This window comes from Mandrillus leucophaeus, unplaced genomic scaffold (genome assembly GCF_000951045.1).
Source record: "Mandrillus leucophaeus isolate KB7577 unplaced genomic scaffold, Mleu.le_1.0 Scaffold884, whole genome shotgun sequence".
In the NCBI taxonomy this organism is placed as follows: domain Eukaryota; kingdom Metazoa; phylum Chordata; class Mammalia; order Primates; family Cercopithecidae; genus Mandrillus; species Mandrillus leucophaeus.
Window position 1 is genome coordinate 580,279 of NW_012109630.1, and position 17,335 is coordinate 597,613.

A 17,335-nucleotide genomic window follows, 5' to 3' on the forward strand; every position below is an offset into this window, starting at 1 on the left:
TAGAGCAAATCCTAATGCAGCAAGATAGAACCTCAGGAATTCTGTTGGTGGCAGTCCTGCACTTCTTGTTTACCTGACAGTTTGTTTTTAACTGTATCCTCGAAGTTAATAATCAAGTTTGATACAGAGTGTTAATTTATATGAGTTTGATTTCACAATCCAATCTTCTACTTATCTTGGTTATCAAGGACTTGAAGGAGGGTAAAAGAAGAGGCATCAAACTTGGCCCATTCACACTTGATCTCATATTCTTTAAATTACTAAATAGTTTTTAAAATATTTATTAATTTTTGACTTATACATATTTATGATGAGTGGTGAAATGTAGAACAATTTTTATATGTTAATTAATCTCTGGCCTGTACAAGCAAATTCTGCAATTATTCTTTTAATTAGGCAAAAAAAGTTTGCTGAGACCACAAATTGACATTCCTTCTTTTAGTACCTGGTCTTCATTTTAGGCTTCATTCACACATAGAATGTTTTCATTTTAAGTTTTTTAAAGTTGAAGAATCTTGAACATAAAGAAACATTTCTCCAAATGAGAGTTGTACTACACATTGGATAAAAATAGTCGTCCCTTAACTGAGTCCTTACTAATTTTATTGTGTCACTATTGTGCTGCAAAACCCAGATATGCAATGTAAGGAATAATTTAGAGGCTTTAGAGGCTTAAAATGCCTTGGCACAACTATCATTAAATACATCTCTTTTAACAAGTAAAGAGTGCTTTTGTTGTTGTTGTTTGTTTGTTTGTTTGTTTTTTGAGATGCAGTCTCACTCTGTCACCCAGGCTGGAGTACAGTGGCGGGATCCCCACTCACTGCAAGCTCCGCCTCCCAGGTTCATGCCATTCTCCTGCCTCAGCCTCCCAAGTAGCTGGGACTACAGGCGCCCGCCACCACACCCGGCTAAATTTTTTTGTATTTTTAGTAGAGACAGGGTTTCACTGTGTTAGCCAGGATGGTCTCGAGCTCCTGACCTTGTGATCCGCCTGCCCCAGCCTCCCAAAGTGCTGGGATTACAGGCGTGAGCCACCGCACCTGGCCAAAAAGAGTATTTTTAAACACTATTCAATTACTATGGATGACATTTTCTTAAACTTGACTAACACTTATTTTCTTCATCTTAGATTTTGATGGATTCAAGCCTTCCTGGCAGCCGTTGGAATATCTCACAAAACTCCATTCTGTGTAACTTGGTGCCTTTGTAGTTCCTCCTTTAATCTTAAAATGCCTCCATGTACAAATTCTTTACAGATCAGGATTATCTGCTTTCTGCCACTTGCTAATACTCTCGGATTCTAGTAATCTTTATTATTTTTTGCTTTTTATATATTACTTGCTTGTATTTCCTTCTTTTTTTAGTTTTCGGCTATCTTTTAAAAGACTGAAAACTAGGGATAATTTATTTTTTTCAGTCTACTTTTAATGTTGGATTCACATAAAAATGTGATGCAATCATATTTTTTAACAGTTTAAAATAAAATGTGTACTTATTTAAAAGCTATCACAAATAATTTTGAAGTTATGTGTATGTATGTAAAATTATATATTTTGAAAATTTCATATGAACTTAAAGTTTTCCTAAGAAGTTTTCAATGCCTTTAATATATTGGTTAATCCAACATGCCTCACTGGTCTGCCACTTTGAATCAAAGAATGCACTATACGTTGAGTCAGATAGCAAGTTGAATTCATCGATCCAATAAAGAAGCTTCTATTTCAGTTTGTGGAATAAGTATAAAGTAATAAGTACCCTATGTGATAAATTCTGTTAACAGCAGGAAGCATAAAGGGCTATAAAAGCCCACAGAGAAGAGAAGTTAAATTGGTAGGGAACTAAGGAAGCCTTCAAGAAAAAATGACATTTGGAGCAGACCTTGAAGGATGAGTTTTTGTGTAGTAGTTAGGGGCTCCCCTGCTACTAAGATATTAAGTACACCTCTAAGACTTTTATGATGACAGGGGGATGACATATTCCAAGGACCTGTATATGTTTATCTTTTTGAAACTTGTGAAAATTCAGTATAGTATGAAAAGGTAGAATGGAATTTTAGAATTTAGAAGTTTAGACAAAAATGTTTAAAATTTTTAACAAATCACTTTTTAAAAGAATGACAATTCTGTTTTTATGTTAATTCATGTGTATTTTTCATTTATTTTTGTCTTTCAAATAGCATATACAATAACTAATGTGTGTTTAATAGATTATACAAATTACTTTTTAATATTTTCATGTTATAGGACAAGAAAAGATATTGAAAAGCTGAAGTGAATATTTTTAAATGAGGAGGGGCTTCTAATGTTCACCTAAAAATGAATGAAGTAGAGCACATAGATCTCCTCCTACTTTCAGCTATTGCCAGGCAGTGGCCAAAGGGAAGTTCAACTCCTTTGTGACTTCTGATAGCAAGAAAGAGCCATAAAAGGTATTTCAATACACTTTCCCATGTTCACACAACAATTATGTCTTCCCCTCTTTCCAAAGAGCTGAGAAAGAAGCACAATGTTTGACCCATGCCCATCTGAAAGGATGATGAAGTTCAGGTTGTCTGAGGACACTAAAAAGTTCAGCAAATTGGCAAAGTGGTCCAAGTTATAGGAAGATTTAGGTCATTTACACTGAACGGGTGCAGCAGAAAAAGACTGGACTAATAGGACAACTATTGGTATGGGCATTGCCTCAGCAAGGTGGCTATATTAGGCTGGAAGTGAACAAAACTCACAAAAGATCCTTGAATGGAAAGCCAAATCTCACCAAGTGGGAAAGGAAAAGGACAAACATAAGAAAGAAACTATAGAGATGGTGCAAGAATAAAGTAATCTTATACACAACTTTCATTATAAGCTACTAAAATGAAAAAAAAATACAGTAATAACAATGTATTGTTACTAAATATGGCCTGACAGTGACACACCAGGTAAAAATGTTCACTTTTAATGAATCTGTGCGCATATCTGTGAATACACACACACACACACAGAGACACACATATATGAAAGAAGATTAGTAAAGATTTTTTAAAAGCATATAATTTTCAGTTCTACAGATATTCCTGGTCAACATAACCCATCAACCTCCCTCAGAATTTTGAAAATAGTTATGCTTTTAAAATATGTAATCTTAAATGGGCACAAGCTTTTGTTGGCTCTTGGCCTATTTGCAGTCTTCTTTTTTTTCCACTCACCATCTGAATTATCACATGTACTATAGAATTTTGACAATTTCACCTGTCAGTTCTTTATACTCATGTCTTGAATATTGTAGATTTTACCTCACCAATTGGCTGGGGATACATTAATTGCAATTAGTTTTAAGTGTAATGTTTATACATATTGCTAAAATTTTCAATATAGAGTTGTCACTCTGTGAAGAAATAGAGCCTTCCCGTCCAGATTCTACATCATTCATATATATTTCTCTGAATGTTAAAAATATAAAACAAGGAATGGAAAAAAAAAAAACTTTAAGAAGCATATAATTACAACACTAATTTTATAGATGGGCATACTCAGATTAGGATGTAAATCAAGAACTAAGTGCTCCAAATGTAATTCCTTTTTGACTATTCCACTCTACCTTTTCATACTACACTGAAGTTTCACAACTTTCAAAAGCATACACGTATACAGATTCTCGGAATGTGTCATCCTCCTGTCATCATAAAGTGTTAAAGGTGTACTTTAATATTTTAGTACCAGGGGAGCCCCTAACTACTATTAATTAGCTTTTTGTGCCTAGAGAAGATTTTGTGTGGCTGTTTGTTTTCAGCTACCTTCAGATAGCAAACCATGTCAATATGTCTCTGATTACTTTCTATGAAGAACAGGAAATCAAATGATGTACAGGTGCCAAACATTGAAGAGCTGCTGTAAGCATCACCCTTAGTAAATCAAATTAAATTTGTCAGCTTCTGGGGGCTATTTTCTAAAAATAGTCCCAGATTCATATTTCTTGTAATTAAATTAAAACTAGAAAGCATCAGTTACTTGTAGAAAATGCAAGTTTACACTGGGCACGGTGGCCCACGCCTGTAATCCCAGCACTTTGGGAGGCTGAGGCGGGCAGATCACAAGGTCAGGAGCTCGAGACCATCCTGGCTAACACGGTGAAATCCCGTCTCTACTAAAAATACAAAAAATTAGCCAGGCATGGTGGCAGGCGCCTGTAGTCCCAGCTACTTGGGAGGCTGAGGTGGGAGAATGGCATGAACCCAGGAGGCAGAGCTTGCAGGAAGGCAGAGCTCTTGCAATGAGCTGAGATTGCCAGGTGTGGGGGCAGGCGCTTGTAGTCCCAGCTACATGGGAGGCTGAGGCAGGAGAATGGCGTGAACCCAGGTGGCGGAGCTTGCAGTGAGCTGAGATCGCACCACTGCACTCCCGCCTGGGAGACAGAGCGAGACTCCGTCTCAAAGAAAAAAAAAAAGAAAATGCATTTTTAGCCACAAGACATAGATGACAAAACTATCTATAGACATAGGTTTAACATGGTCATTTGATATTAAAAATATCTGAGAAGAGGCCTATAGGTCATGACACAAAAATGATTATGGGGTATGCTGTGTGATGATGCAAAAAAATCAGTTAAAAGGCTCATTCTTTTAAACGATGTGCTATTTCAAAGTTGTAGTACCAGATGAAGAAAATTTTGACAAGCAGATTGAGCAATCTGGTATTGTTATTTTTCTAATTAAAATAATAAAGTAGCATTAATTATCAAAACAGTTAACCCTCTCAATAGCTAAAATATGTAAAAACTGACATATCAAAGTTAAATCAGTTGCCATCTTGACAAACAAATAAAGGGAAGCCAAGGCACCCCAGGGAGTAGCACGCAGACCCCATAAAAATGTAGCAGAATTAATGATCAATCATGTTTCGCTGCTATTGGAAAACTGAATATGTGAACAACAGATTTTTGAAATATACTTTGTGTGTGGGATTGTGCTATTAAAAGTTATTTTGAAACCATACTCTTCTCAGTAATAATTAATAAGAACTATAAAGTCCTTCCCTAACCTTATCCTTTAAATTTATCAACTCAAGCAGGTCTTTTGAGTCCTAACCTTCATGCCTCCTTTTAGGGATTCCCAACTGCCTAAAGCATTCTTGCAGTTCTATCTGATCTGTCAACAGCTTTTAATACCAGCATTTTGGGGGATTCTGTTATCCTGTGAAATTTAATCTCACCTATTTAAGCTTGCAGAAAGCACTGGAGGGAATTATTAACAGATTTTTCCTCATCTTCTTAGAGGATAGTGCCGAGTGATTGGCTGGTTTCCCTAAGGACCCATGGCTGAGAAGCACTAGTTTGTCAGTAGCATCCTATTTAGCATGTGTGTGAGGCCACAAGGGAGCTGGAAAGACATTTGGAATCAGAATTACATCAATATGCTGATGATGCCTGCATATCTTCATTTCATCAAACCTATGTCCTTTAGTATTAATGCTTTCTTAGCCAAGATGGAAAGTACCTCCACACAGCACACTGTCTGTGACTCTAATTAGACAGCTGGAAAGCACATTGATGATACATCAGAATAGTGGACCAGCAACCTCAGCATCACAAGGAAACTTGTTAAAAATGCAAATTCTCAGGCCCACCCCAGACCTATTGAATCAGCAACTCTAGGGACAGGGCCCAGCAATCTGTGTTTAACAAGCCCTCTAGGTGACTTAATGCACCCTAACGTTTAAAAACCTCTACAATGGGATGTGTTTGTCACTACAAGAGTCTGTTAGATGATGTCTCCTACTTTTGTGGATTAAAACATTCGTGAGTCTAATTATATAGTTCTTGGTTACTAACCACATAATATACATGATCTCAAACAATTCCATGTGATATGGTTAAGCTTTGTGTCCCCACTCAACTCTCATTTTGAATTGTAATCTCCATAATCCCCACCTGTCAACGGAGAATCATGGGGGTGGTTCCCCATGCTATTCTCATGATGGTGAGTGAGTTCTCACAGATCTGACCATTGTGTAAGTGGCTCTTCTCTTTTTGCTCAGCACTTCTCCTTCCTGCAACCTTGTGAAGAAAGTACCCTGCTTTCCGTCATGATTATAAGTTTCCTGAGGCCTCCCCAGCCATGCTGAACTGTGAGTCAATTAAATCTCTTTCCTTTATAAATTACCCAGTCTCAGGCAGTTCTTCACAGCAGTATGAAAATGGACTAATACACCATGTTAAATGTAACTGGCTTCTGTCATAATCCATATTTGTCACTCAAGGATAAGAAAACTTTGTATTTTTCTGTATTTCCCTCACTCAAAGAGTGAGAATTAGACTGCATCATTAGACATATACATGCTGACATGCCTAATGCTGAGGCATTTTATTGACAAACCATGTTATTTCCAAATTACACTGAAGAGTCCATGACCATTAAACAACACACATATTTGAGGAAACCTCTAAATGTCCCTGTTCCTCAATCTTCACTGACTCTCAAGTAACCAAATGTGACTGAAGTTTGTACTAGGGGAGACAGCGTAGGAGAAAGAAAACAATTACCCAAGAAATTAGGTCCAATATTAAATTCTTCATGTTGGCTAAAAAATATGTCCGAGACCTAACCTTTCAAACCCTGTATCTTGAAGTAGATACATGATATTGGACCTCTACTCCCTTGATTTTCCAGTTTCATGAGTGTCAGCACTGCAATATTGTGGCTCCTCTTTTGATGCATACAAAACCAAGCAACGGTCATAAAGGATTAACACTGAAACTTCTATGAATGCCAACGTTCCCAATCCTTACATGGTATTAGCCCTGGTAAGTGAATCAATCCTGAAAACTTTGCATAATCTAATCATATATTACTTATTATTCCATCTCTTTGATAAATTTTGCCTAAACTCATGAGATAAACCTTCAAAGGCCTACGATTATAATATTTATCTAACTTGGAAGGTATTAGCCCCTGTAATGCTAGAAAGCCTTGGATGCTGATTCCCTCTAGTAAATGTTCATTCCAAAATTATTTGTTGAATCTTTTATAGGTAGTATCCAATGTGCTAAACAGGGGGAAGGTAAATGTGACCCAGAGAGATGATCATGGCCCTTTCTCTCATGAAGCTCCAAGTCAATTAGTTTTAATATCATATAAAATTTTGGTTAACTGTAAGCTAATAATAAAATAATTCAAACATTCAAACATTTGTTCTTCTAGTTTTAAATAAGACCAGACCCATTTGAGTTCTACTAAGCTCTACTGCAGGCAGGTTACTTATTATCTCAAGGATCTGTTGCTTCTTAACACTTTGGTAATCAAGATTCAGGCAGCTGAGCTCTGGCCTTCTAAGGTGCTATGTCTCTACTCTGATCCTGTGCTTCCTGTAATCTACTCACATTAACCAATAGCTCACTGTTTTCCTTAGCCCCTGACTAGCCTCTCTGCTTCTGACGCCACTCGACTACAGTCAATTTTCAGCAGAGTAGCCATTTTAAAATGTAAATCAGAGCTTGGCTCATCTCTGTTCAAAGCAGTCCAGTGATTTTTCTCTTTCAATAAGAGAAAAAGCTAAAGGTCTTGTGAATGCCTACAATACATCATCTGGTCTGTCACATTTTCTGTTCTCTCTTACTTTATTCTGATGATATTGACATTTTTTTCTATTCCACAAATCCAGAAGGCTTCCTCAATAAAGTGTGAAGGCATTTAGCTTGGCCTGCAATGTTTATCTCCTGGATGCCTACTTTCCCTCAATTTCTTCATCTCTTTGTTCAAAAATCATCTTATCAGAGAGGTCTTCCAGGGCCACCCTGTTTAAAATTGCAAACCCTGCCTTCTCTTCCACCATACTCCACTCTCACACACTCACTATAGTCCTATATTAATTTTTCTCCACAGTTCTAACTACATTTCAATACACTATTTATGTGACAGTTCATTTGTTTAATTATTGGGTATCCTCTCTCACTAGGTACAAAAGCCACGAGGGCATGAAATTCTAACTGGTTTGCTGACTGTTGTATCTAAATTGCCCAGAATAATACCTGGTACATAACAGATGCTCAATAAATGTAGTTTGAATGAATGAATGAATGAATGAGTAAATAAATTCATACCACTACCCTCTTCTTATCAGGTCTCAGCTTGTTTGCGTCTTAGTTCTACCTAAGACAGAAGAAATAGCCACTATTCATTTCCAGTGACCTTTGCAAATGGAAGATGACTACGATATAAAACATGAAGTAAATTGATATTGCCAATCAGGATCATCTTGCCCTTCCAACCCTCAAGAAGTCACCTTTGGTAATGAAAACTTTTCTAACACTGGAATTAGAAGGATAAGACTTAATATTTAAAATGTTTAGCTCAAAACCTATTTCTGAAGTACAAATTATGTGCCAGGTCCTGTGCTATGCACTGGAATACAAAGACCTAAATGTTTCTTTCTATGTGTAAAAAAAACATGATTATACTAATTATTGCCTAAGACAGAATTCCAGAAAAAAAAAAAAAAAAAACCTATGATCATAAGACTACCTTGGATTTTATATATTTTAAAAAAAAGTCTAAAAAGGGTAGATTGGATGGAGAAAAGTCCAGAGAATAAACATGGCATTTGAAACTCAGCCATGAACCAGTGGTGACCCTGATATTTTGGTAAGATTAATTTGTAATGTGGGTAATCTACATATGACAAATTACCTATTGACTACAGCTATAATTCTTGCCTAGTACAGAGATTCCAAACATGTTCAGGCATTCCGAAGTAAGTCAAGTTCATAATACTGATTTGATTAAAATGAGTAATTTATCTTTCTATAAATACATTTGGTTCTTGTTCTCAGAACTAACATTCTTTATAAGGTATTATATTTCTCTAATAGCATTAAAATTTGAGAAGTCTGTACTACATGTAAATAGCTGATAACTCACCCAAGACTAGTCACTGGTAAGAATGAAATTATTTTAAACAAGTTATTTTTAGTATGTTAACCAATTACTAATTTTGAGTTATGCTTATCTTAGAGCTCTTTAAAAATATACATGACACCCTTTTCTTTCTGTTTGCGTCACAAATAATGAACTGACTGAAAGTATGACCAAGGTATACATCTTAGAATGCAGCTTGTAAATTGGCTTACGGAAAATCCTGAATATGTCTTATTACCACATTCTTCTAATATGCATATATTTTGTGAAGAGTACCTACTATTCAGGATATAGAAGACTTAGCACTTTCCATTGTTACTAGCTAAATAGAATACATTTCAAACACATTAATACTAACAAGAAGCACTTGAATATTGACAAAGATTAAATTTCTCATTTTATCCAAATTACTATTACAAATTTTCTTTTACTTGGAATGTCTGAATTAGAAAAGAAACAATTATGTGTAGCCCCGAAATTTTTAAACTTGAATTTGACAATTTCAAGATTCTAGCGATTTAAGCAGTAACAGTTTAATCTCCTAAAATCTGTTGGAGTACAACTCCATATTTTCTGAAGGTTCCATTTTACCTCCTCAGGGACAGCTCTTATATTAACAAAGCCTTTTCTGAAGACGATGAACACACGGCGAGCTCCACAACGTAGAGCGGATGTTGCACAGTCAAAGGCAGTGTCTCCAGCTCCAAGTACAATCACGACTCCCCGTATCGATGGCAATGGAGAGTGACAAGCGCACATTCCTGAATGATGAAAGGAAAACCCCATTTTCAAGTAGAGAAACCATTTCTGCATGACAGCTCAAAAGATACTTGTACTCAAAGCAGTGTAAAATTGCATCTTGCAGTTTTCCAGGATGAAGTGTCACTATCAAATTATTCTGCTTCATTGAAAGACAGTTTTATTCCCATTTTAAAAATACGCTCATATATGTAATTTCATAGTCAGTACCTTTAGTTTCTTTTTTCTTCTAGAATTCCTACAACACATTTCAGGAGTTTAGGTCATAACAGACTGGAATCAATCAATTAAAACTCTCTTTGTCAAAATTGTGACATCTATCTTTAACTTAGCATAATTAAGTTTCTTTTTGCTAGAAGTAAAAAGTGATCCTCATGATCTGTGTTAACAGTTTGCAATATTTCAATATAATACATTTTTAATATATTACCTTATATAATTTTGAACACATATCTCTGTTATATATTTTGTTAACTTTGAATATTAACATGCTGAATAAGTGTCCTTTATGTAACTGAAGAATTTCTGAGAACTATTTTCTTGAAATAGTTCAAATAAACCTTTCTCCCTTTCACTGCTTTCCTCAGGTTTTGTTTGTGAAATTGGGCAGTAAAAGAAATATGACTTTCTAAGCATCCATTTCTCAAAGTCATCTCTATTAAGATTTGGTGTCCATATGAAGATCCTTGTAAAAAAAGTAAAATACAAATATTCTTTATGTGTTAGGTAGCACTGTATAATCAGATTAAATAAAACTGTTCATAAGATAAATTACTATAATTTTTGAAAGGCACCAAGAATAGAATAAACCTATAATTTCAATAAGTGTAATCATTTTGCTCGGAAGATTTTGTATTTGGGACACTCTGTAATTTTCGAATATAAGCTAGGTGCACTATGACCTTCCTCAGAAAGAGTTTCAGACATACAAACATCCAGTTCTACTGGGAAGAAGAAGGTGGAGAGGGCATGCATCTTTAGCTTTAGCTGTAAACTTCTGAAAAATAATTTAACATAGAATGTTTCTTACTGTTTTAAGTTCTGGGAGAAGCCTAAAAGTTTGTATCATTTCTACATGTAATTACTGTAGGAATAGCTGTGGCTCAGAACTCTTTAAAAACATATGTTCGAAGGATTTAGATGATCTAGCTTTGGATAAAATATTACAATTTTCCCCTAAGACAATGACTCCGGTCAAGCCAAAGCAAGGTACAGCCTTCATTCAGGTGGTTCTTCTTGGGGTGTATAAAGTGATAGGGTGTCTCTCAAAGTATTTTATTTTAACTTCATAAAATAACTGTTTAAGACAAGACAGTCAAACTTTCTGCCTGTGTAGGTACAAATCATGTAAGATATGTGAGGATTCATCCTATTTTAAAATAGTTCCCAAACTGAAGGTAATGCCATTTCTTTGAAAAACATCTTCCAATGTTTGTTAAGGACTTGTTTACCTCGAAGCAATTTTTCATGATGTAGTTTAGACATATATATGTTACAGTGAAAACTCCTTATGATGATGCTTTATTGGAAGAATGAACAAACAGATGATTCTGGCAAACTGTTATATCTGGACTTTTAAAAAAAAAACTCTACATTGAGGTATTAGGCAAGGATGAGTGTGAGATCTGAACAATGTGCTGCTGAGCTTGATCTTGATATTAACTTATAATACACAAAATAGCATACTCACTATTAAGCATAAAAGACAATATGTTATACCTGCTTTACTGCCTTTGGCTACAAGTGGCAAAAAGTCTTTGGATGTGTAAAACCCCTGGTCCCGCGTCAGGCCTTGGAAGATGGCATCTTTATTGGGTTCTGGCAAACCTAATTAATCAAATTTATAAAATATCATTAACAGGAGGAGGAGCTTTTCCTACTAGATATTAAAACAAAAAAGAAAACTTTGATCTTTGAAACAATGTTGTTCTTACAGGAAAACATCTGTAAGCAAATCTAAAATGTACATAACACAGTCTAACAGATCTCAGAGTATATCTTGTATATCTTTAATATATAACCAAGTACACATCATAAATCACACATTAACGTATACCTGTAAATTTATGGAAACATACCATGTATATATACACATAAATATATATAACATTATAGGGAAAATCAGGTTATATTCTTTCCTCATGTCATAAGTCAGTTTCAGTTATATTCAAGTACTAAATATAAAAGAAACTTTAAAAATGGGTACATATTTATCTAATTCCTGAATAAGTAAAATCATTTCTTTTTTAATGAAGGAAAAAGTTAAAGGAAAAAATAATGTGTTTTGCCACAATAATTCAAGCACTGCTAAATTTCAAAAATATAAATGAGTTAAAATGAAAATTATTAACCAGGAAAATGTTTTAATAATTAAATGTCTTTACTGTATAAAAAGTTTCTCAAAATCAGTAAGGAACATATTAGCTTTTCAATGGAAACATAAATAATAATAAAAATTGGGAGAAGAAAAAATATAAATCACTTATTAGCACTAAAAATATTAACTCCATTAAGTCAGTAAACTGCAAATTAAAAGAAAAAAATTATAACTTCCCTATAAAAAGAAAAATATTTAAGAAAATTAAACTATACAGCAAGGGTAGACATGGAACTTGTCATACTCTTTTGGTGGAAATATGCATTGGTATTCAATATCTAGAAAACAGTTTTAAATCTATTTTTAGAAAATACTGACATATGCAAATAAAGGTTTAATGCACAAAAATGATTAATACAGAAAGAGTAAAATAAGATGAGAGAGTACCAGAATGTCAGGCAAATGAAGAAATTAGTTTTACCATATAAAAGAAAAAGACAACAGAACAGCGAATATTCGAGAAACATGGTATAAGATTGTAATCAAAATACAGTCTTAAACAAACCTGCAGGATTCAAAACTCTGTACAATTCAAATTTTGTAAAAAGAGTATTAATATAAACCATGTAATCGAAACAGAGATCATTTCTGCTGGTGGTATTAAGGATATTAGAATTTTTATTATTTCCTTATTTTCCAAATTTTCTACATTGTGCATATATCAACTATAAATTAGTAAATTCTTACCAAAACCTCGAAAGGAAAATGAGTAGCAGAGTAAATTTTTTCCAAAGTGTAAATGAAGCACATCTTATAGCAGTCACCCCATCCAAGGCAAGTAGAGAAATAATTCATCTCAATTCCATAAAAGCAGGGGGAAATACGTAGTTTTATTTTATTACTAAGACTCATTCTACCAATGGGTCATTCTAGAGAGGCAGGAGTTTATTTTACAATGAAATGAACAGCTAAGGACATTTGCTGGTAGATACAGAGTAATAAGCATAGCTCAAGGATGACTTTTGTCATATGAGATAAGGCGGATGCCGTATCTGATCTGAAAGCTAAAGGTTTTTGTGGGTTGTATGTAATCAGCAACAAACTACCATTGTCTCTTCAGATTAAACCAAACATTTTTCTTCCCCATTGGGCACCCCCTGAACCTCCTTTTCCAGAACATTTGCTTATAAATTATTATAAAAGACCTTTTGCTTTCAAAATGATTTCCATTATGTAGTAGGATAGTTAGGGGAGCCACCTCACCTGCCTTTGCCTCAGCTTCTCTGTGAAGGAAATGGGGATAAGAACATTTCTTCCTTTTATGATATAAAAAGGTATATTAGTAACAGAAATGATTATATAAATGGGTGGCTGTTTATGTGATTCTTTTAGAAAACCTGGGGTGGAGAGATGGGGTTGGTAAAAATAGCTGAATATGTTCTTGAAGGCTCTCCAATGACAAAATGATTTCTTCTCAAATCTATTAAAAGAAGACTGAAGTAAGGGCAACATTTGACTATTCAAACCAACATATACATATGCTACATATGATTAGTTTTTCTTTGCACGTTATTTAGCCACACCCCAGGTCACACATAGAGCCTCAAGGTCCACAGAGCCCTCCTCTTCTACCTGGATGACAGGTCATCCCTTTTGGCCAAGGACAGTGCATCTGAAGGTCTCCTTGTGGATACTTTGATAGCCTATGCTAATCATAATGCTGTGGGATAATGAGAAGCAGGGATTTTGTCAGCAGACAGACTTTGGTATGAATCCTTCCCCTCTCATTTACCAGTTCTGTGATCTTGTATAAGTTCCTGTGAAGGTTAGGTTTAGGTGTCAACTTGGCTAAGCTATAATACCAGTTAATCAAACACTAAGGTAGGTGTTGCTGGGAAAGCCTTTTGTTGATGTGATTAATATCTACAACCACTTGACTTTAAGGAGATTGCCTCAATAATGTGGGTGGGCACTATTCAATCAATTAATCAAAAGGCCTTAAGAACAAAATTGTGGTTTCCCTGAAAAAGAAGAAATTCTGTCTTAAGTCTGCACAATCAGCTCCTACTTGGGAGCTCCAGTCTCCTGTCCTGCCCTAAGGAGTTGGACTTACCAGCTCCCATAAATAAATAGCCCAATTCTCTAAAATAAGTCATCTCTATCAATCCATCTGTCCATCCTACTAATTATGTTTTTCTGGAGAACCCTGAAATTGAGTTTCTTAATCTGACCTGATTTTCCACTACTTAATTTATAAAAAGAGAGATAATAATTATACTTCTCTCATGGATGTGAGATTTTCTAAAAAAAATACTAAAAATATTATAAAATTATAAAAATATTAAAAATATATCTATATGGATAAATCATAATATATATAATTGAGACCTGGCACATCGCGAATACTCATTAAACATTAGCTATTAATATTAAGATAGGTTTATTCTGTAATTTATCAATTATTTCATACCTCATATTGCATGGCAAGGAAGGAATAAAAGCTTATATCAAAATAAAGTATTAAACCTTAGCAAATGTAAATAAAGTTCTACAAGGAAAGAAAAATGAGGCAACCTTAAGTGAAATATGAAAGAAAATGAAACTTGCAAATACTCATCTATCAAAGGAAGACTTCTCTGAGAGTAGGTGGCATATTAATAAATAAGGTATGTGTCTATACCAGGATGATTTCAAAATGACACTGAAATGACTTTTTAATTCGCCTTTCAGTGTGAAAAAGAGAGTTTATGAATAAAGATGAATTGACAAAGATTTGACAAACAAAACAGGTCAGCGTAGTAGATACGCATAGTTTTTGTCTTTCAAGGAGGCCAAATAGTTTGTTTCTTTAGAATAGTTAAAGTTGTTGGTGTTTTAGCATGCATTTATACAAAGGAACACCTCCTTAAGAACTATTTTTAAATGGTGATTTTCAAGTTCTCTGAAAAAGAAGGGAGGGAGGGTGTGAGGGAGGGAGGGAGGAAGGAAGGAAAGAAGGAAGGAAGGGAGGGAGGGATGGATGGATGAAGGGAGGGAGGAAGGATCCTGCTTATGTTACAGAAAATTTAAATTAACTTTTATCGACTACAGACACTACTCTAAATGCCCGGCCCTCAGGTGATTATTATATAACCCATTTTAATTCTCAAAATAATTGTATGAGACAACTGATGTTATTATCCACATTTTAAATATCAGGAAATTGAGTCATATAGGGATTAAATAATGCTGCTGAAGGATCACAGAACATGTAAGCAGCAGTGCCAATTTCTAACACGGACACTGGTTGTAGAGTCTATGTTATGAGTTCAAAATGGCTGCTTTTTTCATATGTAAGGTTATAACTAGGCCAGGTTATAAAGTGAAGCTACATAACCAGTCGTATCTAAAGTAATCAATCAACATGTATGTATTAAGTTTCTCTACAAGGCTGCAGATATGCACACCTCACAGGATGTGCCTGCAGCCAGGTTCCAATCTAGTGACAGAGAAAGACCGGCTGCTTCTCTTGTGGGCATTTTTGTTTGGTGATTATTTTCTCCAGTACAATTCCTTTCTGAAATGTTTTCCTTCTTAAGTGAACTCCTCTTGGGTATATGCTGGTTATTTTTCACTATTTGATATTCTTTGAAATGTGTATCCTTGCTTTGTTGCCAAAGCACCTCCCTCTGGAACAACTACAGAATAAATAACAGCAGTATATATAGTAAATTCTTTCCTTGTGCTCACATAAAGTTTTGCACAACTTCGGTTAATATGAACAAGATATTAGATGTTCTGTCACATATTAAAATCTAGCAAGTAATAAAGGAGAAAAAAAGTTTTTAAGGCTTGCTTTCATAGCTATGGTAGGGCATGTTTAAGAATTACTCAGATTCTATAATGTTTGCTTGTGTTACTTCACCAAGCCACTTGTTTAGTGTTAACTGAATGATGCAAGCACTTGTGCAATGCTTCTTGTTCTTGAAAGGATTCACTTGAATGACAGCTAAGCCATCATGAGAAAGACAGTCATCTTTGGAGACAGCCTCACAAATCCCAGGAGTGAAGAAGATAGCACAGACCACTGAGAAACTACCTCAGGTCCCTGGCCAAAGGTTGTGGATCACAGAAATGAGTGGTGCTGGCCGGTCACGGTGGCTCACGCCTGTAATCCCAGCACTTTGGGAGGCCAAGGTGGGTGGATCACTTGAGGTCAGGAATTCGAGATCAGCCTGACCCACGGCGAAAACCCATCTCTACTAAAAATACAAAAATTAGCTGGGCGTGGTGGCTCATGCCTTTGTAATCCCAGCTATTCCAGAGGCTTAGGCACAAGAGTCGCTGCACCTGGAAGGCGGAGGTTGCAGTGAGCTGAGATTGCACCACTGCACTCCAGCCTGGGTGACAGAGTGAGACTTTGTCTCAAAAAAGCAAAAACAAAAAGAAATGGACAATGCTCTAGTATACTGAACTCTAAAGGAAGACCAATTCTTATTATTTCACACAGGGGCTTTTTCAATGAAACTTTGGTAGACAAAACAACACTGATTATGTCACTACTCTCAAGTTCTCTGGATGAAATCAGCAAAATGTAGCAGATGGCAAATATCATAAGTTTTTCACCTTCCAAAGTACTTTTGTATGTGAGATCTCACATGTTATGTTACTCAGTCCTTATTTTCTAATGCTGGCTTGGGAATGGTGCTGCATTAGGGACAGTATTAAAATATACAGATTACACATGTATTTATAGAATAAACCAGGCTAACTTCCCCCTCTGTCTTAGTAAAAGAAAAATACATGTAACCATTTTTGTCTTTATTTTTGTTTATTAAATCTTATAAAATATCTTAAGGCCAACTGACCTATTTCTACAATTATTTGTAAACAGTATACTGGATAGGATTAAAATTTCTGAAGTCGGACTTCCTGCATTAAAATTCTAATTCCAGCACTTACTAGCTATTATGACCTTGGCCAAATAAATTACTCTTTCTGGGCAACAGCAGCCTCATCATAGAACTGTTGGGAGAATTAACACAAAAAACAGGTATATAAAGCTCTTTTCATAGATGTTAAATAAATGTTTCCTTTTATTTTCATTTGCTTCCTTAAAGCCTTTGCTTGATTTAATGAAATGATACATTTGAGTAGATATAAGTTAAATGATCATCTAATCCATGATATACACAGTTAATATTATTACACATTTAAGTGGTCAGTATTAGATAGGCAGTATCACAGTCCATGAAACTTAGCATCTTTGGCTAAAATGAAAGGCTATAACCACATAAGAGTATTATTCTAAAATACCTAGGAATCCAACTTACAAGGGATGTAAAGGACCTCTTCAAGGAGAACTACAAACCACTGCTCAGTGAAAT

The 17,335-nt window shown here is 35.1% G+C and overlaps 1 protein-coding gene across 1 annotated transcript in view; it reads right to left on the reverse strand.

The window, feature by feature from the left end:
* The window catches only part of DPYD (dihydropyrimidine dehydrogenase), a 903,050-nt gene that overhangs the window by 516,264 nt on the left and 369,451 nt on the right, over positions 1-17,335 (reverse strand). The window contains exons 9-10 of the mRNA XM_011969334.1: positions 11,372-11,479; positions 9,485-9,654 (exon numbers count right to left, since the gene is read on the reverse strand). Of these exons, the coding sequence (XP_011824724.1) occupies positions 9,485-9,654; positions 11,372-11,479 (278 nt within the window). The remainder of the gene's footprint in view (positions 1-9,484; positions 9,655-11,371; positions 11,480-17,335) is intronic.